This window comes from Jaculus jaculus, chromosome 2, assembly GCF_020740685.1.
Source record: "Jaculus jaculus isolate mJacJac1 chromosome 2, mJacJac1.mat.Y.cur, whole genome shotgun sequence".
Classification (NCBI taxonomy): Eukaryota; Metazoa; Chordata; class Mammalia; order Rodentia; family Dipodidae; genus Jaculus; species Jaculus jaculus.
Window position 1 is genome coordinate 83667234 of NC_059103.1, and position 25322 is coordinate 83692555.

The window sequence follows — 25322 nt, forward strand, 5'->3', positions numbered from 1 at the left end:
GTGAGGTAACAGTAAGAATGGATTAGTAAAGTAGTGTTTTGGGTAACTGATTCTCTTTTCCATCCTCAAACTGTCTCTCAGAAGCGAGCATCCACTCGCCCAGCTCTACTGCCACTCCATCATGGAGCACCATCATTTTGACCAGTGCTTGATGATCCTTAATAGTCCAGTAAGTACGTAATTTATTCTTGTAGATTTGAAGTCAGAGCTTTATAAATTCACTTTTATTTTTAGGGTTTGGACTTTTTCCCAGCCTCATAAATTCTTGAGCATACTCTCTTCCTTTTTGGGTAAGGAAGGAACAACCAAAACATTTGACATCTCTGCTGCCTTGCTGCTCAAGACAAGCAAAATCATCTCATGATTTCCCACAAGGGAAATTTGACTGCCGAACTTTACTTGGTTTCTTCAAACTAAAACCTAAAGTATTATTTTATGACCTTGATTGATTTTTTTTTTAATCAAATAAATGCCTTTTTTGCTTCCTTCCTTTATCATTTTATTTTCTTTTTTGGCTGTTCTAGGATTGAACCTAGTAAGTCTTGTGCACTGGAAGCATGTGCTTGACCACTACCTGTAGAACTCAGCCCTCTCTTTTTTGAGACCTCTAATTCTTCACAATACTTAGAAGAAATCTGCCCAACAACTTGGATACAAGAATATTTGTCAGTATGAGAAAAGATGTGCTAAAGTCTGCTAAGTAGGCACATGCAAGGAACATGACATTAAAATACATCAGAACCTTGGACAATGGTTGTGTGTCTTATGAAATTTTTAATACTTCGTCTTCTCCCCCTTTTCTTTGTTCATTGCTCACTGTAACTGTTGACTACATGTATTAACTTTATAATAGAAAAATAAAAGTTTTAACTATTGTCATTGAACAAGCACCATGGATGGTTTATAGTTTTGCTGCAGGTGTTACTCTCGTGACTAAGTTTTCTAAGGTTGGGACTAAGCCCTTGAAAACTACTCAGGGAGCTTCACTAAGGTCACTTTCTTACTGTAGGTCCAACTATGCAACACATAGCTCTCATTTCACAAACCACAGTGTCCAATTAAGAGCCCAACTTAATGTTTCAGTTCTCCCCTTACTATCACTGTTAGAATGTTTTGTCCCTTACCTTGAGTTTCTTCTAATTCCCTTCATTCCCAAACCTCCATGGAGTTTCCTACCCTTCAAGCCAGAGAATAGGAAGGCAGAATAGGCAAGGAGAGGAACCCGAACACTTCACATTGTTACTAGGACTCTTTGTGCCTGCTAAGTGTTGAAACAGTTCTTCTCTTCTGGGTAATTTCATGACCCCTGAAGAGCTCCCTCACTGAGGATATCCCAGAAGTCATAAAATGGCTAGCCAGCCTTTTAGAGTTCCCAAACAGGAACCAGAGACTAGACCCACCGCCACTCATTAAACGTGGGAGACATGCCCAGGGAGGTCCAGACCTCTCTCCTACTGTAATTTAAGAGAACTCTCACGTCCCCCAGAATGCCTTACTGCAGGTAAAAGGATAAATGTGATACAATCTGGGCTGGGAATGTAGCTCAGTGGTAGTGTGTTTTGCATGTGTAAAACCATGCCATGGGCCCCCATTGCTGCACCTGTTTTAGTAGTAGCCTCTTTCCCAAAGCTATATGGAGTCTATTACAGATTGTTTTACTATAGCATGATGGTGTAACATGAATTATTCTGTGTATGGTTTGAAAGTAGAAGAATGGTGTTGGTACACTTTGGAGATTATATTATTTTATACACATGGTGACTGGGGTGAGAAGTGCAGAAACTGTATAAGGTGTTAGATTCTGATCTTCTTTCAGAAAACCTTGACTCCTACACACACGGCCCTTTACATTTTAAGAATATGAAAAGTGGGAAGCCGGGCATAGTGGCAAACATCTTTAATCCCAGCACTGGGGAGGCAGAGGTAGGAGGATTGCCATGAGTTTGAGGCAATCCGGAGAATACATAGTGAATTCCAGGTCAGTCTGAGCTAGAGTGAGACCCTACCTTGAAAAACCAAAGGTAAAAAAAAAAAAGGCATCTGAACCTTCAACTTTGGCTACTTTAGGCTCTGGGCATTTGTGTCTCCTTTCACGCCCACCTTTGTAGCACCTCCACTGTCTCAGGGATCGAGTCCCAGCCGCCCTGTTTCTAAGCCCCACCATCTAACACATGCCCCTTTGCCTCAGGACATTTACCCATCTATATTGTCCTGTTTGTAAGGAACATGTGTTGTTCTCAGCTTAGATGGGCACCAGAAGTGTTACTGGGTTTATTACAAAAGCCATACAGAAATGTCAATTATACTAATTGATTATTTTAAAATTCTACAACTACATAATTTTTGTGCATTAATCTGGTTTTGACCTTTCAAAGTTTCACCTGCTTTTGTGTTATAGCAGTTAATCTGTCCAGAGGGAAAGGACAAAAAGCTACTAGACGTTAGGCCTAAGGGAGCGCTCTAGACTAAGGCTCGTGTGTAGGAAACACATACATATGGAGGCAGGGATGACATTTTATGGCTATTTTATCTTACATAGTGGGGTGAGGATGTAAGGGAGGTACTATTTCATGGTATTAAGGTAAGCAGGTTTGGAATACTTGGCATGTGTTTAATTGTATGACCATATCTTCAGAGTTTGTTCTGGACAGCAGCTTCTCCAGGTGGAGGTGCTAACTGTGTTTTTTCTGTTTTTATAAAGGGCAATCAGATTCTCAGTGGCCTCTCCATTGACGAATATAAGACCACACTGAAAATAATCAAGCAAGCTATTTTAGCTACAGACCTAGCACTGTACATTAAGTAAGTTTTAAGGAAAAATACCCCCCAAAATAGGTCTTGAGAATGTTTTGCATCCACACTGGGACATCTTTATATAGACAAACGTCTGGCAGAAAAGCTGATCAAACTGTGGGGTGGTTTCTTGACTGCAGTGTGAGCACGCCCTTTGGCATAGTAACTGCTACACATGATAGAGTGCAGCCATGTGTGGGATCATGAACTGCTGGGCCTCTGAAGCTGTCATGCAACCAAATAGTCACCTCAAAGGTATTTGCAACCAGGTTGTCCAGTCTAAAGGTGGTATAGGCATCTGTTGTTCTTCCCTCCCTCCTGGCTTCTGTCCATCCCACAGGTACTTTTCCTGTCATCATCCCTAGGTGGGCAAGGAATGAAGCCAAAACATAACCACTGTTCCTTTTTGCTTTTTATTTGATTTTGGCAGAAGAATAGTGTGAATGCGGAACATTGCTTTTACTAGCATACACTGCTATTGTGATTATGCGCTTGTATGATTGTGATGCTTCTCAGAAAGCTGGGAATGACTTTCCGCATTTGTGCAGTCATAGTTTCCATCTGGTAGATGGAGGCTTTGATGCCGTTGTAGGAGCACAGGGAGTGAGGGCTCACTCCCAGGTTCTCCTTGTAGCACAAGTCAGCCATGGTGTTACCTTCTGTCAGGGAAACAAAACAAGTAGAGCAGACACACACGACCTATACCAGATAGCCTTTGTTCGGTATCTGGAAGTAACTGCTTGCGACTGCTTCATTCAAATTTGAAATACATTAAAGTTAATAAGAACCAAAGAATAGACTATAAACCAGTTTGTCCAAGATAATTTCAGAACACAGCTTCTCAAGTTACAAAGAACTTTAAAAAATTAAAATACCTGGAGCCACAAAGTCTCCCCATGTTTTTTGTGCCACATGGAGATCTCTAATTCCATATGAAGCTTTCTTTTCATTTTTAAGGGTTCCCCCCCACTTTAATCTTGTGTCTCCAGTTTGCTTTTAAACACTGAAAAGAAATGCTCTTGTCTTGTGGTTTCTCAAGATGCTTAACAATGTTGGCACAGAGGAGATAGACACTGTACCCCTACTGTTACTCCATAAGAAACGTGCTCAGACTTGCTCCTTGTTTGCCTCAGTACTTTATGCCTTCATTGCTCTTTCCTGATCGACAGAATGATGTAGAGGAGTAAGATAACTCTAGATTGTCACTCCATCCATGTAAAAGATCTTGAAGTATTGTTTGCAATCGCAGTTTTATCTCATTCTATTCTCTTTTTAATTAAAATATTACAGAATTGAAATTGCCATTATTCATAATCTGTAGTTAAGTTAGAAGATTCTTAATGTTCCACTGAAAATAGTGAGAAGAATGACAAGTGAGGTATTGATGTTTCTAACAATTTTTATATTTGGGTTCTAAGATGAGTAGAAACTATTTCTCCTTTAAATGTTTATTCTGTGAGTCTTGTAGACAAAAGACTTAAGAGCGTGAGGACTCTCCACAATTACCATATATTTTTATTTATTTTCAAGGAGGCGGGGAGAATTTTTTGAACTCATAAGAAAGAATCAATTCAATTTGGAAGATCCTCTTCAAAAGGAGTTATTTTTGTAAGTCAGTTTACTGTCCTCACAAGTTTTGCTGCTCTGTTTTCTCACTGTCAGTTTGCAGCTATTTGTTACAACATGGTGATCACTATCAGATGTCTGCAGAGCATTGTACAAAGAAATGAATATGAATGCTCGTTTTGCAAGAAATGCATTTGTAAATTCAAATGGATAGATTATTCCTTTGTAGTATACTGACCTCTAAAATGTAGTACAGTGGTGAAATATTTGTATCTATAAGACTCCTGGGGGTGGTTTGTTTGTTTTCATTTCCCTCATCCATTGGACTATAAAAGCTGAAAGAGCATCCTACAGATTGTGGAAGCAGGATGGGTGCTGTAGAGTTTCTGGTTCTCTTGGCCCACATCATGGATGGCGGTGCTGTTGGGTTTGGGGCACTTCACGATTTCGTTCGTCATTGTCAGCACACTTGTCCATCCCTTATATTTGGACACAAGATCTGTGGCTTCACTGCTCCTACCTTTCTCATGGCAATAACTAGATCAGTAAAAAGTAACCAGAAAAAGAAAAAAAGAGACAGCAACTGAGTGGCTAAGATAGGACAATTACCACAAGTTCAAGGCTACCTTAGGCCCTTTGTTTGGTTTTTTAAAGTAAGGCCTCACTCTAGCTCAGGATGACCTGGAATTCACTATGTAGTCTCAAGGTGACCTCTAACGCACAGCAGTCCTCCTCCCTCTGCCTCCCGAATACTGGGATTAAAGGTGTGCGCCACCACACCTGGCTCCCTCATGATACTTTGAGGATAGAAGAATCATACTTTGCCTTGAGGGTTTGTTACTGAAATGGCTCTTTGACAAAGGGATCGTTTAGCAGACACTGGGGTCTGGCTTGAGGAAGCACTGCTAAAGACAAAGGATTTTCCTGTGGCAGCTGGCGCATTCTGTTCCCGAGCAGGAATCCAGGCACCAGTGAGGTCTCCACCTGTGACTAGAGGAGCGCTGGCCGCAGTGCTGCGCCTACGCCTCCCTTTATTCTTAAGGGACACTGTCCTCATCCAAAGCATGTTCCATAGAAAGCCCTGCAGGCAGGAGTGAACTAGGGTGGCTCACTGTCACTTGATAACAAGACTTCCCATAAGATATGGAATGTTACCCTTTAGTGGCTAACTGTGTTTAACTATTATGTTTCCGTCTCACTGCTACTGAGAATGGATACCAAGGTGAAAAGATAAGAATAGCGGACAAATTTTTATCCAAAGGAACAACTCCAGTAATTCACAGGGTATCCATAACTTTGGCCCTCTCACCACTGCCTTATTCCAGCGTTTTTGTAAATTCTGTTTGTTCATTTGGTCTTCATAATTTAGTCTATTATTGTTTAAATTTTTTAACTTTTCATCAGGAACGATTTACTGAGGGCATATATTCACATGAAAGTAAGTAAGAGTTGGGCTTTCTTTTTCCTCACAGAGCAATGCTGATGACGGCTTGTGATCTTTCTGCTATTACGAAGCCCTGGCCCATTCAGCAGCGGGTATGTTGTTTGGTGCTGATGGAAGTAGTAGTAACAAGTCAAATGAGACATCTTTGCATGCAGAGGTAGTCTCACTGTAGCTCAGACTGACCTGGAATTCATTCTGTAGTCTCAGGGTAGCCTTGAACTCACAGCAATCCTCCTACCTCTGCCTCCCAAGTGCTGGGACTAAAGGCATGTGCCACCGCGCCCAGCCTTCCTTTTTCTTTTTTTTATGAGAGAGATAGAGAGAGAGAATGGGCATGCCAGGGCCTCCAGCCACTGCAATCAAACATCAGACTTGCGTGCCACCTTGTGTGCATGCACAACTTTGCACATACATCACTGTGTGTGTCTGGTGTACATGGGATCAGGATCTGGGGAGGTGAACTTAGCTTCACAGGCAAGCGCCTTAACTGCTAAGCCATCTCTCCAGCCCCTTGTTAATGTTTTGATTCAACACTACTTCTCACTCACTCTGGGATTTTTTTTTCAATCACATCTTAAAAATTTGAAGAAGCAAAATTAATTTCATTGTGATTAGTCTATTTGGCTACACATTAACACTACAGAGGTATTGATAAGCAGATGGGGGAAATGTTGATGGACAATGTTGGGAAGGATCCAATCAGGGAACCAGAAACAAATCCTTCTCTCTAAATGAGAAGTAACTCCTCTGACATTTTGCAAAGGCAATAAAGGCTTGAAAAATGGTTGGGCATGCATTGGAATATATACTGTAGTTTTGTTTCTTTGAAATTGCATTGTGAAGTGTAATGCAGTTTTGAAGATTGCTGACCTTCTGTTGTTGGTCAGAGTTACCAAAGACTAAAAAGCAAAAGAACCAAGCCTAACTTAATTAGCTTGCTGTGACCAAAATGGAAGAATCTAAGTATTGATAAGGATTGAAATATACAAACAAACATGTTTAATCCAAGAATCCAAAATAATTTTTAAAAAATAGTAAAAGCAAAACTTTCCATTGTTATCTTTGACAGAGGCTTGAGAATCAAGTTTTCTTTTTAAATGGTAAAAGTAAGAAAAATTAAGCATTTCTCCTTTTGTTTAATATGAGCTGTCCTATAAGGTAACTAAATAATTAATTGGGAACTTTCTCTTTATTTTATTGAAGCTAGTAGAAGAAGATATGTTGGCTTTGAAAACCCCCAAAAGTACCTAGGTAAAGGTCACTAGTGATGGACAATATTACAAAAAAAAAAAAAAGAGGCACCCAGACACTGACGTATGTGCTTACAGAGCTGTGGCTGGAAAGAAAATCAAATTTCAATGTAATCAAGCCTCTAGACCTCATTTCCAGTGTGGAAATACAGGGTACCAAAAAAGTAGTTAGTGGTATCACAGAATGCAGTCTGCAGAACCCACACTATGTGAAACTCTGCAAGAAGAACTGCACAGGTAGTCATCAATAACAAAAATTGCAGGACAGATAAAAAAGGAAATGAAATGTAATAAGCCTATCAACCAATTGCAGTTCAGGTACCTGATTGATATTGTTTTTCACAGCACCTTTTATAAACAGGTGCTTGTAATAGCTTATAGTATGCATACAGGCGGGCCCATAGTTCTTTCACTAATTGGTGAAATTGTACTAACATGCTTTTTCTTTTGTTTTTATTATTATTATTAATAATAACATATTTTGTATGGATACATCATGTGTTGGTACCCTCTTTTCCCTCACCCCTGTACCAATAGTCATAGTAGATTATAAAGTCTGGTCTTGGGATTAGATGTTTAAAACAAATAAAACATTTCTGTTACTCATTGTACTTAACCTAATTTACTGGTATGGTCAAAAAGTACAGATTTTATTCTCCTTATTCAAAGTCTTTATTTTAAAAAGTGGCATTCTTTTCCTTGTCAAAATTCAGTCTGATGTTTATTTCAGATAGCAGAACTTGTAGCAACTGAATTTTTTGATCAAGGAGACAGAGAGAGAAAGGAACTCAACATAGAGCCGACTGTAAGTATGAGACCTTGTTGTTAGGAACTATTCAGATGAATTGTTTAAATTATATACCTTTTTGAGAGAGAAGTTCTCATGGTGTAAGGAAGGCTGATCTTAAACTTATAGTCCTCCTGCTTCCACCTCCTGAGTTTGCTGGGTTATGGGTGTGTATGACTGCACTGGCATGCTTTTCTTTTCTTTCTTTGTGGTGTTTTTGTTGTTGTTGTTGTTTTGGTTTTTCGAGGTAGGGTTTAGCTCTTAGCTCTTAGCTATGGCCCAGGCTGACCTGGAATTCACTGTGTAGTCTCAGGGTGGCCTTGAACTCACGGTGATCCTCCTACCTTGATATCCCAAGTGCTGGGATTACAGGCATGCACCACCACAGCTATCCTACTTCATTTTTATACTTCTGTGAGATGTAATTTCTCATTTTTAACGTTATTTTATATAATGTATTTTTCACAATGTTCCTTATCAGAAGAAGATACATGTTCTTTGAGGGAAGCAAGAGAACAAAAAAGCCTTGCTGGCCACATTCTTAACCCAAATTCTTTTGTACATTTTTTTTTTAATTTAAAAATGAGCTACCTTTTATTTTAACATGTTCCTTTGTATGATACTGGTCATAATCACATGAAACAGAAGCAGCCACAACCTGTTCACTTTCTTTGGTGTAATGATAGTCACTATGCTCACTGCTGCAGACACCCATGCTTCCAGCTACTGCATGCTCCTCTTCTTCATTTTGTCAGGATAAATTCCCACAAGGAAACACGGAATTTAAAAGTACTTTTAAATATTTAAAAATATTTAAAATATAATATAATACAGTGAGACGGAAACATAATAGTTAATTTAAAAATTTAAAAATACTTTTAAATTATGGGACACACACTTTATTTTCTAGAAAGCTACATATATTGAAAATGCAAGAAAATGATTCATCTCAGAACATTTCTTCTTTTAGGAATTTTTTTTTAAAAAAAGGTGCTTCTTTTTTCTTTTTACAGTGGGCATGTATATAGTTTTTATCCTACCTTCCTAAGCTAATCCTCTGATTCATCTTTGTACAGCCAGTCTTCATTGTGTTAAGTAAATGTAGATTTTTATCTTTTCAGGATCTAATGAACAGAGAGAAGAAAAATAAAATCCCAAGTATGCAAGTTGGGTTCATAGATGCCATCTGCTTACAACTGTATGAGGTATTTATTTATTTATTTTTTAATTATTTATTTATTTATTTATTTGAGAGCGACAGACACAGAGAGAAAGACAGATAGAGGGAGAGAGAGAATGGGCGCACCAGGGCTTCCAGCCTCTGTAAACGAACTCCAGAGGCATGCGCCCCCTTGTGCATCTGGCTAACGTGGGACCTGGGGAACCGAGCCTCGAACCGGGGTCCTTAGGCTTCACAGGCAAGCGCTTAACCGCTAAGCCATCTCTCCAGCCCTGTATGAGGTATTTATAGGAGAACAATACTTGCTAAACTGAGCCCACATTCTGAATTAAAACATGAAGTAAATTGAAGAGATTAACACTAGGCACACTTTTTTCTTCTAAATCAAGAAGCAAGAAACAAAATTTTTATTATTATTACTATTATTTGTTTTACTGATGAACATCATGTCTGCATCCCACAATGAATGCATTTTATATTTTATTTTGCACAAAGGTGTTGACTCACCCAGTGTGCAAACATCTACTGGACTCCTCTGGTGTGCTAAGTACCAATAAATGGGGGGGGGGGAGGCCAAGAAGAATTTTTACCCTCGAAGTATTTTTGTGCACACACTCTGTTAGCCTATTGTAAGTTACATTTTGCCTAGGTAAGAAAAGAGCTATCCAGCATCTTTGCACCTCTCACTTGGTGGCTCTAACATTGGAAAGGTTCCGCAAGGACTAAGAGGAGGTGTTGGAGGAACAGTGCAACTCTCACTTCCATATTTCTGCTAGACTGGCTTCTTTGATTTTTGCTTGTTTTCAAATAAAAAGATTCTAAAACACCCAGTGTACTTAGTTAGATGTTTATGATCTCAATATAGGAAGTGTTGTCTTTGTCTTTAAAAGATAAAATGAATTTAAGTTTAACTGATTTAAGAAAAGAAACTTTACCCTAGAGTTAACAGAGCATGTCAACACCAGAAGAAAACTAGCAGGTTCCCAATGCAGGCATTGCAGATTCAGATTGGACTTACAGACTTTATCTTTCAAGAGATAGTATATTTGTTCCAAATGTGCAGTTAGTGGCATCTCGAGTCCAGTTACCATCCTAGACCAGGGATCTAGTCAAGGCCTATAACCATCAAAAGATGTGCTAAATAATCTTCAGCTATGAGGAAGAGGTGGGCAGAAAATGCCCCAAAGGAGACATGGGAGAAAGGACACTCAGGGTGACACCTCCACAGCACTGTCTCCCCACCTTCTTCCAGGGTCCATTTGATTTGTTTGTCCTTTACTTACAAGTTTCCCCAAATGCTGTCACAGCATTTGTTTCAAGCCCTCAGACCTCTCCCTTTTTGCATTACAGATACCTTTCCTATAGGTTGGATTAAAGAAAGAAAATACCACTCAATTGAAAATACCATAATCTATGATTTTCTTCCTATGCCAGTAAATACAGTCAGAATAGTAATCAGATAATCTTTTCTAGAATTTATCCTTCTTATTCATTATGCTTGAGTCTGCAGGTGATAATTCTGTGTGGTACTAATATGCATTTTTATCATTATAGAAATAATATGTTCTTAGAGCAAAAAAAATAAAGGCTACAGGGTACTGAGAAGCAAAGAGAAAGATAAGATGCACTCGTAGTGCTATCACTTAAGAGATAAATCTGGACAGTATATATGTTTTAAGACATTTTCATTTTACTGTTTTCTATAATCTATAATACAGTGTAATACATAGTACTGTGTCAAATGCGCTCTGTGACAACGTGCTCCCTCCAGACAAAAAATTGGCCTCGATATCCATGACCTCATAGTGCCTGACACTACCTACACAAGACCATCATAAGAGGAGGGAAAGATCATGGCATCCAAATAGAGGAGAGACTTATTGAGATGGGGAGTGGATGTGACGGAGAATGGAATTTCACTGGGGAAAAAGGGGGGAAAAGAAGGGTATTACCATGGGATATTTTTTATAATCATGGAAAATGTTTAATAAAATTGAGAAAAAAAATGTGCTCTGTGACATTTTAAATGACTATAAAATACTTACAAAACATACCTAGCCCTTGCTGGGCACTTGTCATTTGTCTCTCTAATACAAATAAATCTACAGTTAACATTCTGGTAGCTAAACATTTATGGCATTATGGTTGGTAAATAAATAATAATGCCACCAAAATTTTGAAACAGCTTTTACTATACTCTTGAATTTTAAAAAGTGCACTCTATTAAGAGCATTCTGTAGAGAAACAAACACCAGCTTCCCACTGCCACCCTCAAGGAGAGCCAGCCTGGATGCAGACAAAAGCCACAGCTTCCCCAAAAAGCAGATGCACACACAGGTGTGTCTCCACAACTCAGTTACTTTGGAGTGCTTGTGCTTGCTGTGTCTACACACATGCTCCTTATCTGTTAAGCATAAAAAGGAGTCCTTGATAAAGAATCTGTGTGTGAGAGACTCCCAGTGAGCGAGTGTGGAACATGGCCCTTTGCAGTAGGCTTGTGAGTGAGGCTCATTTCTTGTTTTTTCCTGTCTTCTTTAGGCCCTAGCCCACGTGTCAGAGGACTGTTGGCCTTTGCTGGATGGCTGCAGAAAGAACAGACAGAAGTGGCAGGCCCTTGCAGAACAGCAGGAGAAGACACTTATTAACGGAGAGAGCAGCCAGGCCAAGCGGACCTGATGGATGCAAAGTTGAAGTTGAGATGTATGACCGCAGCATGCCTAGTTTTGCCATACACTGTATAGATTTGGGGTCTACTTTGCCACTGCTGTTTGTTATTGTTGCACAACTTTTGAGAGCATAGCATGACATGTTTTAAGGGACTAATTCCTATTTTCTGTACTTTTGTCTTTATGCCACTGAATTGAAATGATAACAATTTCCACTCATAGCACATTGATAAGAGCACTGTGCTGTTTGTGGTGTTTTGTGGGCTGAAAAGAATCAATGGCATTCCTGCACTGAGGTTTTTGTGTTTCTGAGTCACCAATATTCCAAAGATATTTGCAATCTTTCTAAAAGTGTGTTCAGAGTAAATTGAATACATTCTTGGACATTTAAAGCTATCATAGGATAAACACTAGCTGAGAAGCTTTTCAGGAGAAACAAATATATCTTTGTCAGAAATGTCTTAACAAAGTTAAGGTACTGAGAAACAAGTAGACAATTACTGTGGGACTGTGTTGTAAAGAACACATGGTATCTAATTGCTTTGCTGTTTCTGTGTGGAAGAGAACTTGGTCATCAATGCAGTCCTGCTATGCAGCAGTGGCAGCCCTACAGCACTCCAGTCTCTCCACTGAGGAAGAGCCAGACCAAGAGACCCAGCCAGAAGTGGAAGGGTCCTGGGATCCACTGGTGTTCCATTGGAAGATGCTTCTGAGAGTTCACATTTTGAATACTAAACTATAAAAAATAATTTTCTCATCTTTCATTCACTCAACAACTGAAGTTTTAACAGAAAAATGACATGACTAAGACATAATACATGACTACAAATGTGAGAGTACAGAATTAATTTCTTTTTTAATCTGTGTTGAATCAAGGTTAGAAAATTTTTTTAGTTATATGAACAGTAGAGGTCTTTCTCCAATACTGGGATGAAAAGTGAATTCAGTCTATTATTTTCCTGATCATGGGATTCTGTCATGGTTTCCAGCACCAGATATGAGTTCTTCCTCACTGAGCAGCCTCATGTCCAATCAGAGAACAGTTGGCTACCAGCAGAGGCTGTGTGCTTTTGTGTACTTCTTGTCTGGCTGCTTGATTTCATAGTCTGCAGGTCCCCTGCTTTTTCATGCTGTTGGTGGATGAAATTGCCTTCCAGCAGCTTCCACGGGACTCTCCAGCTGTGAGTGCTAGCCAGGTAACGAATTAGTTTCCCTTTTGGTTCCAGCATGATATCCTGTAACTGTAGCCAGTGGTGTCTTCAACGATAAGGCCTTACCATTAATAGCTCACTGTAGGACGAGGGAGCAACCCATTCTGGGCTGGGGATTTACAAACCAGTGTCCATGGTTTTAAAAGTTAATTTTTTTTTACACCTTCTGTCTGGAGTGTCCCCCTCCCTTTTTATCAGGGGTTATATTTTGAAGAATGCTAGCCAGAAGGAGGGTTTCTATGGAACTAATTCATGTTTTCGTAACTTTTGCGCAAGAGTAATTAAAAAGAGTGCTATGCATTGCTAGAGAAAAGATAAATAAATTCAGAAGGGCAGTAAGGTAAGAAACATTACTCCCTCATAAAGCTTAGCAGTACAGTGTTTGAAAAGATGCTGTGGTTTGGGTTACAGGATGAAGTAAGGCTCACAGACTTTGGGCTTTATACCCGGAACACTGGCCCTTACCTCCTACTTAGTGACATTTCCTTCCCATGGCTTTTATTTTAGTTAGCACTGTCTTGGGATTTGAGTCCATATAAGTCTGCTGCAGAATATGTATTTAATTCAGTATTAGAGCAAAAGATAATGAACTGGCTTGGAAAAGGAATATCTGTTGCAAATATACAGAAATGTTTGGATTTGGGAAAAATTTTTATGTGCTAACTTTCACCCTTTCCCTGTCTCCTCCCAAGGAAGTGAAGTATTTGATCTGAATTTTTGTCTCTAGTCTCCTAGGTATATGATAATCCAGCATTTTCAAGGGCCTTTTACTAGAACATGATTTCTTTTCCCATTATTCTGCCTAAGATTCACATGTTCACTTGAATTTTGTGTACATGCATTTTATAGTAATGTGACTTGTTCTTATCATCCAGGTAAGAAAAAAACTGTATTGCCATGACTTCATAAAGGCTAATCTAGGAAGTGGTCAACTAAGTCTATTTGTATTATCATAGTAATACTTATATGTTCATAGTGTTATCCTATTTCTATTTTATATCATCTGTAAGGTTTCCTCTCAGTGCACTGGTGTGTGAATTACACAGACTACCACTAATATAATAGTCAGTCAAGATACTAGTATACATCTATGCATGCATACATAATTCCTTAGTGTAGACAAATTGTTTAAGGAATATCAGTCTTTGTGACACACATAAAGTATATTCTCATATACATTAGTAGTTTGTTTACCCCTCTGATCTAAGTAACTAAAAATGATTTTAAATATATGGCCAGTGTGTGTGGAGAAGCAATAACCAAGGAGCTGTACTGACATGATGAACTGTTTGGTTTGCCTTCAGATGATGGTTTACTCTACATACAACTTTAGACATTATCATAACTTAGGCAGTGTCGTGCCTATTTTATTATTGCATATTTTGGTATATAAAAAAGAGAATATCTTTTTAGGATGTGTTATTTGTTTCAAATAATTTTTAATTTGTAAGAGACTCATTCTATACATGGATTATGATCTGTGGTACATGGGAACAAATCAGTTTTATTCTATGTGAGTATTTCCTTTCCATTATCTTCTCAAGTTGGAAAAATATATATATTAATCCTTCCTCATCCTACCCTGTATTTATAGCTCCCAAAATGTTGTCCTTGCTCTAGAATTACTATTTATGTATTTGTTAATTGGTTGGCTGGCTATAGTGGAGTAACAATGATACTATTCAATTTCCATTGTCAGGCAGAAAAGTCCCCACTATTTTGGCAACTTGTTAAGAGATGTCTGTAACGTTACTCAGCCTTCTACGGTCTTCAGATGATTAGCCTTACGGTCTTGTGTAAAATTTGTGGATGTCATGTCCTGTACCTGAGGAACGTGTGCTTCTAAAGTAGTTAAGCTTGGGCAAGGCCTGTCTTCAAGGGGATGTCACAAGAGGCAACTTTCATAAGCCCCAGTGGGCCTTGGAGATCGGATACTGAGCTAAAGCAGTGACATCAGCCCAAGGGTCATTTCTTATGTTGAGCTTCAAAGACTAAAGATGGTGACAATCCAGTTGTCATTCTTCTCACTCAGACAATAATGAGTGAGAGATTTCCAGCTCTTTAAGTACCTGCCTTCAAACTACAAACCCAGGGTGAAGATATTGTCACCACTGGTCTCTTAAGTTATGAAAAAGTTTCCTTCAGTAGAAACATTGGAGATCAGAAAGTATATAAAGATATACTGGAAATGTTGGCTTCTGGAAGGAAACTTTGATCAAAGATACTCATTGCCTGGCAGTAAAGTGCCTTGATTTTCAGTACATTACAGAAGTATTAGACCTGGCTCTAATTTAATTTTCAAATTTTCATATGTTTCACTAGACTGTACTTCTAAAACTTAGACCATCACAAACAATATGGTCCTTTTTGTTATTTCTTTTCACAAGATTGATTTAAGATGAGAGAAGATAGAATGTTATTCCCACTCTGTCCTATAAACAACTGTTGTCAAAACAAGGTGGCAGAACTTACTTGTTCACTGTGAACATGCAGCAGCCCCTCCCCCCCTTATTTCCTGGCCAGGAAAGAAGTGTGGAATAAAAGAACTATTCTGCTCCTGCCAATTTAACATGACAGTATAGGGTACCTTGCATCACTCTCACTTTCATGTGTTAATATACATACTCCACATTTGTATCTGAAATTAGGAACCTGTCTTTTGTCAGTATGACTCTTTTAAGCTGTTGGTAGCCTGAAGAGCACCCTCTGTAAGGGTCCCATTTTCCACCACATGGATTATGGCCCATGTTTTCACTACAAAGGGATGGGTCAGAGTTCCCAAGGACTCCGCTGCAGCTTTGAACCCTCTGCTCTGCCACGGGGAGCAAGGAAGGAAGTCATATGCTCACTTCTTCTATCCATATACCTACCAAATGCCTGTGTAAACATGTCTTGAAAGCATTGTAAATAGTTGAAAATATAAATTTCTATTACAGTTTAAGAAATCTTAAAATTATCACTAGCCACTGTTAATATCTATTTGTATTCTTAATACCTTTTCAACATATTTGAACAAATATCTAGTTTCTGGCACTATTTTTATACTAGGATGAAAGAGTTACTATGTATATAATGTTTAGTTTTGAACTCATTTTAAGTAAATGAATGTTTCTTGTCTTTCTCTGCCCACCCTAAGAGCCATCTCAGATGACTCTTCAGTGAGAAGATCATTTTGCAAGAGTCCTTCTCCACCTCTGGTCCCCGTGGAGTGAGAGGTGGTCTGGCTAGCTTTCCATTGTGCAAAGTCCTCACATGTCAGTTGTTTCCTCATTTTGCCGTGCTTTGTAAAAATAAAAAGAAGAATGAAGAGGTTGGAATGCTGTGTGATTATTAGGGGTCTTAATTTTCAGGGTGGGGAATGGACAGGAGACTGCATATGTTAGACTGGGAGTTGTGGCCCGGTTTGAGAATTTAATCAAAATAACCTGTGCTCCAATTATTGAAGAAAAATCTTGGCTTTTGCCCAGACTTCTCAACAACTGGTTTCCATTTGCTACTAAGTTGAGAGCAATGTTTTCTACCCACGTTCATGCTTCAAGTCTCTAATAAGGCCATTGTAGAGAGAGTGATTATTAGTTTATCACTAGCTGCCTGCCACATGTCAGCTGAGTTGCAAGCATTGTTAAATTCTGGCTCAGCTGCATGAGCTGGACTGAAGTTCAGAGCTTCTAGTATGAAAGTCAGGGCTTATAGAGTTTGGTTCTGTTTTTGAACTTGTCTTAAAGGTCCCACATCCATTCTTACTGAATCAGACTGCCTAGAAGCATTTGAGACATTTCCTTCATTAGCAGGTTTGACTTTGTTGAGTTTTACGGTAACCATCCCTTAATTTAGTTCACCTGGTAAAGGTTCACATAAAGCCATCATGTAACAATATTTTAGTGCTACAGATACAGAGCCAAAGAGGTATTGTAGATACAGAATTTCTGATTTTCCCAGGCAAACGCTGTTCATGTGGGCAGAAGAGCACAGGTTTTGCCTAGTTCACAAAAAGAAAGGAAATATAATAAAAATACATTGAAAAGAATAGTTTGAATTGAGTATTCTGACCACTAGAGGGTGATGTAGCTTCACTTGTATTAAAAGAAAAAATAATGGCCATAAAAGGCAACTCAGGCATAAAACTAATAGCACACTAGGGGGCGCCCTTCTGGCCCTCTTCTTGGACAAGCCGCACTCCATGCTCTGCTGTGTGCTTTAGGGTGCATGCCTTAGTTTTCTTTGAAGCTCCTCTCTGAACCGTTGTGCTTAAGGTTCATATTGAAATATCTTTAATAAAACTCCAACTGTGCTTTAAATTAAAAAGAGGAACAAATAATAACTATTTTTTTCCAAAGATTTCTCTTAAAGAAAATAATGAAAAAAATCAACAGAGAATTTTAAATAAAATTAAAATAGAAAAATAAACTTTATTTTCATGAATTTTCTGAAGATTTTATTACCCTTTGTCCAGGGATCATGTCATCAAGATTTTCTCAAAGCAAATAGTGTGGCTGTCTGTAGTCTCTTATATTCAGTATTCCATTCATGGGCACATCAACCCTTTCTGTAGAAATAAGAAACAATAACACCTAAGCCAGGTGTGGTGGTGCACGCCTTTAATCTCAGCACTAGGGAGACAGAAGTAGGAAGATTACCGTGAATTTGAGGCCAACCTGAGACTACATTGTGAATTCCAGGTCAGCCTGAGCTAGAATGAGACCCTAGCTCAGAAAACCAAAAAAAAAAAAAAAGAAAGAAAGAAACAATAACATCTTAATCAACTCCACATTCTAGCCATGATTAGCATTTCAGCACAGAAGTGATGTGCTTTTCTTTGTTTAAGGCACATAATGTTAAGTTATTGCAAATACTTTGAGCTTGCAGAGAGTATTCTGGATTTATGCTGTATTCAGTGAAATGCCAAGGAAAAAAAATGGTTCACAAAACATTTGTGCAAAATAAAATCCACAAGAGCTGTGAATGGAGTGACAATCATAATTACTCTGACCAAAAGAAATATGACTAGTCAAATAGTATGCACAATTTTTCTGGCTTTCTTTTTTTTAATACTGCCACAAAATACCTGACAAACTTAAGGGAGGAAGGTTTTGTCTTGAATAGTTTCAAGAGTTTGCCCATAGTTTCTCAGACTCACAAGCTTGGGCAGAACATTAGGAGTCTGTCCTTCACTTGGACAAGAAGAAAGAGAAGAGGACAAAAGGCTGACACAAAGGCAAGATTTAGCCTCAATGACATAGTGACCTTCTCCAGCCAGGACCTACCTCCTACCCTTCACTCACTTCCAATGTCATATGAATCCATCAAGGAATTAATTCATGGTTGAAACTGTGACGCTAATCAACAGAATTGTGTTCTTCCTATACCAACCAACTTTCCAAAAGTCAAAAACTGTATGGTTTCATTGGTCTGCCTAGGAGATCTAAGGAAACTAGAGAGAAAGGTTATAAAACACCATCAACAATTACTCTATTGGAGCTTCAGTCACATTCCAGAAAAGCCAATGGGAATAGCTAAGCATGTTTGTCTGAGCCTAAGAAATGAACATGCCTTGGGAGGTAATGGCAGGATGCCATCATTGTTCCCTCTGTTTTTGTAAGCCTCTCTTTATGTCTTGGCCCCATCCTCTAGGCCTGCACACATAGTTCTCCTGGTCTGACAAACACCTACTTGAACCACACTCAGCCCTCCTGAGGTACCCACATCTCCTTTATCCTTTGAAGATACCCACCAAAGATTTGAGTCAAAAATTGCTCTGGAGCTAGAGAGATGGCTTAGTGGTTAAGGTGCTTGCCTGTGAAGCCTAAGAACCCAGATTTAATTCCCCAGGATCCACATAAGTCAAATGCACAAGTTGACACATGCATCTGAGTTCATTTGCAGTGGCTAGAGGCCCTGGTGCATCCATTATCTCCCTCTCCCTCCCTCCCTCTTTCCCTCTTTCTTTCTTTCTTTCTCTCTCTCTCTCTCTCTTTCTCTCTCTCTCTCTCTCTCTCTCTCAAATAAATAAACATATAATGTACTAAAGATTACTTTGTTCTAATGTGACATAAAACTTAAAGAAGGTAACTAGTAATGGACAATAGGAAAATCTATACAGCATTTTTAATGAAATTCTCAACTGAACAAGAGTTGAAGTTTATAAATGGTACGACACTATTGCTGAAGACTTCACATGCTTGGGCTACAGGTCACTGAGAAATCAAGCTGGTGCTGAGTTGGAAACCTCCTCCTGTTGAGTTTAACTGTAAGAATGCTAGAAAGCTCAAAATAGAAGAGGACTAATTGGATAGAAGAAAGGATTCAATAGAGGGTGGGTTTGGGAGATGGAAAATCATGATAGTGGAGGGAATTATCATGGTTTATTGTCTGTATTTATGGAAACTGTCAATAATTTTTTAAGTTAAATTAAAGGTTTAAAAAAGAGACTTCTAGTTAATATGGTGAAGTGTCATGAGAAAAGAACATGGGGAAAAAGAAGGCACTATTTCATGGTAAGGGCATAAGTGAGTCTCCACCTGACCACCTGATCTCCACACTCAGTAGGTTTGGGCAGGGCAAACACAGATGCATTTAGGCCAGGTGGGCAGGGAACTATTGGGCCTCCAAGACTCAGTTGAACAAGGTGGGCTGGAAACCTGACCCCTAGGAACATTTAGGCTGCGCAGATAGGAAACTGCCAGATCCCCACTCATAATGTGTTGGGGCAGACCCATAAGCAGGGTTCTGCCTGCCATCATTGAGCCCAGATCATCCCCACAAACATGTAACCCAGATGGGCTCCACAACCACTGCAATTGAGGTCCAGCCCCAAGAACAGAGTCCCTGCTACCCCCTCCCCTGCCTACCACAACCAAGCTTACCACCAAGAACCAGGAAGAGAGTAACAGGGAAAACAGGACCTTGCTTAGTCACTCAGTTGGCCAATACTTCCAAGGACCCACCCAGAACTAGGAGACTGAACAAACAAGAAATAACCAGTTCAGCCAGGCATGGTGTCACAAGCCTTGAATACCAGCACTCAGGAGGCCCAGGTAGGAGGACTTCTGTGAGTCCAAGGCCACCCTGAGACTACATAGTGAATTATAGTTCAGCCAGGGCTAGAGAAAGACACTACCTCAAAAGAAAGAGAGAGAAAAGAAAAAGAAATACCCAGCTCAGGCTCAAAAGCCCCCAGTCAAAACTTGTGAATACTGCACCATCCTTCTCCTATCTTGATCAAACCAGGACAAGGCAACCAAATCATAGTGTACAAGAGATATTAATTGCTACAGTCATCAAAATAAGGCAACTACCTCAAATGGGCAAACCCCAGTGCAAAAAAAGTAACAGAAGACACCAACTGAAGATATCCCCACCAAGGATGCCTTGTGCCATAATGAATGCTTCCATTACAAACCTAGAGCAAACTCCACAGTAGAAACCCAAAATGAAGCTATGACAAGCATACTCATCAAACTTTATGAGGACATGAATGAAAGGATGGAAGAATTAGAAGAGAATCAACATAATACAAAAGAATTTAAAGCATGGCTAGCTGCATGAAGAAAATCAACAAGAGAATTCAATATATGTCCCTCCAAAAATTGAAGAAAACCAAAAAGAACTTAATAGAAAAATAAAGGAAATAGAGGATAACAAAAAACAAAAAACAAAAAAGACCTCAGTGGGCAGTGGAATGAAGTCCTAGCTCAAGCAATAAGATGAGAGAAAGACATAAAAGGAATACAAACTAGAAAGGAAGAAGTCAAACTAGCCCTATTCACAGATAACACGATGGAACACATAATGTTGCAGTCAGCTCCACACTGCTGTGATGAATATCCAACCAGACAGGTTATGGGAGGAATGGGCTGATTTTAGGCTTACTGATAGAGGGGGAGTTCCATCAATGGTAGAAGAAGCTGGCTCCTTTTCATAGATGCAAGCAGAGGGAAACCACCAAACAGCCAGCACCACAAGCAAGCACAAACCACCAGTATGCAAAGTGCTCTCCACATACTTTTAGGCTGGAAATAGATCCACCCCTAGTGACACACCCCCGCCGGCAGGCTGCAGAAGACTCAAGCAGGAAGCTTAACCTTACTAAAACACTTGAGTCTATGGGGCCATATATTTACACTATTGCATTCAAACTACCACATAAGAGAACCAAAAAATTCCACCAAAAAAACTAGAAGTGACAAATGCTTTCAAGCAAAGTGGCAGGTATAAAATCAACACACAAAAATCAGTATTCTTCATCTGAGCGTGGTGTTGCACACCTTTAATCCCAGCACTCAGGAGGCAGATGTAGGAGGATCGTTGTGAGTTTGAGGCCACCCTGAGACTACAGAGTGAATTCCAGGTCAGCCTGGGCTGTGAGAGCCTATCTTGAAAAACAGACAAAAAAAAAAAAAAAAAAAACAGTACTCTTTTTTTTCCAATAACAGATATATGGTGAAAGAAATCAGAGGAGGTGCCTGTTTACAATATCAATAAAAATTTGAATACCTTGTAATTTCCCTAACCAAGGAAGTGAAAGACCTGTACAATGAAAGCATAAAAACAGTGAAGAAATAAAAACTAGAGGAAATACATGAGAAGATGGAATTACCTCCCAATCCCATGCTCATGGCTTGGGATAATTAATATTTTTTTAAATGATCATCCTACCAAAAGCAATATACAGATTCAATAAAAATCCCAGCAATATTCTTCACAGAGTAAGAATAAACAGTGTCAAAATTCATATGGAAAAACAAAAGGCCCCAAACAGCCAAAAACCTACTCAACAAAAGGAATACCTCTGGTAGTATCACCATACCTGATTTCAATGTATACTATAAAGCCATAGTAATAAAAGTAGGCACAATAACAGCACATCGACCAATGAAAAAGAATGGAAGATCCATGTATAAGTTCAAGTAACTACAGCAACCTGATCTTTGACAAAGGAGCCAAAAATGCTCACTGGAGCAAAGACAGCATCTTCAGCAAATGGTTCTGAAGAAACTAGATAGCCACATGTAGAAGATTTAATTTGTACCTCCTCCTCTTATAATGCACTAAAATCAATTCCAAATGGATCCCGGATGACTACATAAGATCCAAAACTCTAAATCAGTCAGAAGAGAAAATAGAACAAGACACAGGTACAGGGAAAGATTTTTTGAATAAGAATCTAGTAGCCCAGGGAATCAAACACTCAACAATTGGACCTCATGAAAATTAAAATACATTGTACAGATAAGCAAACTATCCACAGAATCAATAGACAATTTATTGAATGGGAGAGAATCTTTACCAGCTATATCTCTGTAGTGCTTTGTCCCCCATAAACTTAGATGTTCTGAATGCTAGGCTCCCAGCTGATGGAGATTTGGGAGTTAAAGCCTCCTGGAGGCAGTTGTTGGGGGCAGGCTTATGAGAGGTATAGCCAGTTTCCCCTTGCCACGGTTTGTCACACTCTCCTGTTGCTGGTGTCCACCTGATGTTGGTGAGGAGGTGATGTCCACTCTCTGCATATGCCATTGTTTTTCCTGCCATCATGGAGCTTCCCATTAGATTCTGTAAGACAAAATAAACCTTTTTTTTTTTTTCTCAAAAGCTGCTCTTGGTCAGGTGATTTCTGCCAGCAATGTGAACCTGACTGCAACAACTTCCAACAAAGGCTTAATATCTAGAATCTACAAAGAACTGAGAAGCCTAAACAATTAAAAAAAAAAAATCAAGCACCCCACTCAAAAAAGCTTGCTGTCGAGACTTCCGGTTAAGATGGCGGCGTAGGTACCACGCCAAAGCAGCTTAGGGGGGGAAAAGACCAAAAAAACTCAGCAAAATACACACTTTTACTAAAAAGTGAGGTGTATAGGAAATTGAGGCGGCAGCGGAGAAGTAGAAGAGTTATAGAGCATCCAGAGCCTGCACAGGCGGGAACAGCGGCTCCGGGGTGGCTCGGCCAACCGTCGCAGCCGCGGCGCGGCAGAAAGCCGCCGGACTCTCGGCTCGAGCCGCAGGACAAGCCAGGTGCGGGATTTTCCCCTCACACCGCGCTCTCCGCAACTCGGGAAACGTGAGGGGAGAGCGGCAGCGAGCAACGGAGGGAGGAGCAGACAGCGAGGTAGAAGCACACGTGGAACAGCGATACAACCAGAGCAGCCGCGGCTCCCTCCCCTCCCCCACCGCCTGAACCCAGCTCCAGCGAACACAGCAGCTGCCCGGGACCGGCCACGCCAACTTGGGCTGACAGCAGGACCCAAGCAGGAGCAGAGTTCGGCAGCAACTTCAGCGGCTCCAGCACCGGTACCAGCGGCCCCAGCAGCAGCGGACCCAGGAGCGGCAGCGGCGGCAGATCCCGCAGCAGCGGCTTCAGGGGGAGCAGCGGCGGTGGACACGGCAGCGGCAGCTTCAGCAGCGGTGGTGGCGCCGGTGGTGGCAGCTACAACAGCAGCAGAGGCAGCAGCAGCGGCTCAGTTTGCCCCGTAGGAAAAGCAAGTGCCCAGCTCCAGAAATCAGAACAGCAGCCTGACGACCCAGGCAGCAACTTGACTGAGACCACAATCACCCAAGGTAACTGGGATTGCACCAGGGAAGGGACTCACTTGGTCACAAGCTGACTTGGATACCTCAACAGACCAGAAATCTAAACCTCTTTGTTGATAGAGGATCTGGTCATTATAATAACTACTCCTGCATACATACTTGGGGCTGTTTTTGATTGAATGTGTACAGTGTTTAGTTAAATTTTAGAATCTACCAGTATTTTATTCCACTCAGCCTGCTTGAATACTCCTATAGCAGGGAAACTCAACCCCTAAGAACATCTTTGTAGATACTCTGAGAGTCTTAAGAGCCACACCTAATACCTTAAGGTCCTACCCTGAAAATATATTACATCAAATCAATTGATACAGCTAAGAATACACAGCTAGCTAGAAAATCCAAGCATTAACTTAATCCAAGATGCAAAAATATATACATTATAACACAAGAAACACTAAAAAGCAAGACGATATAAATCCACCTAAAAGTATTAATGCATCAGAAATGTCCTCCAGTGAGAAAGAGTTAGAGGAAATGCCTGAGAAAGAGTTCAAAAGAATAATTATAAATATGTTCAAAGAGGTCAAAGAACACATGAAAACAATCAAAGAAGAAATCAAAGAGGAAATCAAAGGAATCAAAGAAGAGGCAGGACACCAATTTAATGAAATAAAGAAGGCAATACAAGACATAAATAGGGAAATAGAAATAATAAAGAAAAACCAGTCAGAATTACTAGCAATGAAGAACACAGTTAATGAAATAAAAAACTCTGTAGAAAATCTCACCAGTAGGATGGATGAGGGAGAGGACAGAATATCTAAGCTAGAAGATCAGGTGGCAGACCTAATGCAGTCCAAAAAAGAGAAAGACAAACTTATAGAAAAGTATGAGTGGGAATTTCAAGATATTCGGGACACTATGAAAAGATCCAATATAAGAATTCAGGGCATAGTAGAAGGAGAAGAACTCCACTCCAGAGGCATAGTAGGCATCTTCAACAAAATCATAGAGGAAAATTTCCCCCAAATTGGGAAAGAGGTGCCAATACAGATACAGGAAGCCTTTAGAACCCCAGCCAGACAAAACCCAGAAAGAACCTCTCCTCACCACATTATACTCAAACTTCCAAACACACAAACCAAAGAAAAAATATTGAAAGCAGTTAGAGAGAAAAATCAAGTTACCTACAAAAGCAAGCCCATCAGGATTACAGCAGATTATTCAACACAAACTTTTAAAGCCAGAAGGGCTTGGAGTGATATATTCCAAGCTCTGAAAGATAACAACTGTCAACCAAGGTTACTTTATCCTGCAAAGTTATCCATCCAAATAGATGGAGAAATAAAGACATTCCATGACAAAAGCAGGTTAAAGGAGTATCTGAAGACAAAACCAGCTCTACAGAAAATACTTGATAGAATCCTCCATGCTGAACAAAAGGAAAAGCACACATATAAGGAACCTAGAAAAAACCAGCTATACTCAAATACCAGTTAACAGAAGAGAGCACAGGTAGAACAAGTAACACACACACACACACACAAATGGCAAACATAAATACACACCTTTCAATAATATCTCTTAATATCAACGGTCTCAATGCCCCAACGAAAAGACATAGATTTGCAGACTGGGTTAAAAAGCAGGATCCTACAATTTGTTGTCTCCAAGAAACTCACCTTTCTACAAAGGATAGACATTATCTTAGGGTGAAAGGTTGGAAGACGGTGTTTCAAGCAAATGGGCCTAGAAAACAAGCAGGGGTTGCTATCCTAATATCAGACAGGGTAGACTTTAGTCCGACGTTAGTCAAGAAAGATAAGGAAGGTCACTTTATATTGATTAAGGGCACACTCCAACAGGAGGACATTACAATCCTAAACATATATGCACCTAAC

At 39.8% G+C, this 25322-nt stretch overlaps 1 protein-coding gene across 3 annotated transcripts in view; it reads left to right on the plus strand.

The window, feature by feature from the left end:
* Pde5a (phosphodiesterase 5A) overlaps nucleotides 1-16204 on the plus strand; it is a 140618-nt gene extending 124414 nt beyond the window's left edge. For all 3 annotated transcript variants that reach the window (XM_045142947.1, XM_045142949.1, XM_045142948.1), the window contains exons 15-21: nucleotides 82-169; nucleotides 2702-2802; nucleotides 4324-4401; nucleotides 5832-5895; nucleotides 7784-7858; nucleotides 8962-9045; nucleotides 11559-16204. In XM_045142947.1, the coding sequence (XP_044998882.1) occupies nucleotides 82-169; nucleotides 2702-2802; nucleotides 4324-4401; nucleotides 5832-5895; nucleotides 7784-7858; nucleotides 8962-9045; nucleotides 11559-11696 (628 nt within the window). In that variant the 3' untranslated portion in view covers nucleotides 11697-16204. The remainder of the gene's footprint in view (nucleotides 1-81; nucleotides 170-2701; nucleotides 2803-4323; nucleotides 4402-5831; nucleotides 5896-7783; nucleotides 7859-8961; nucleotides 9046-11558) is intronic.
* Nucleotides 16205-25322: the final 9118 nt, after the last annotated feature.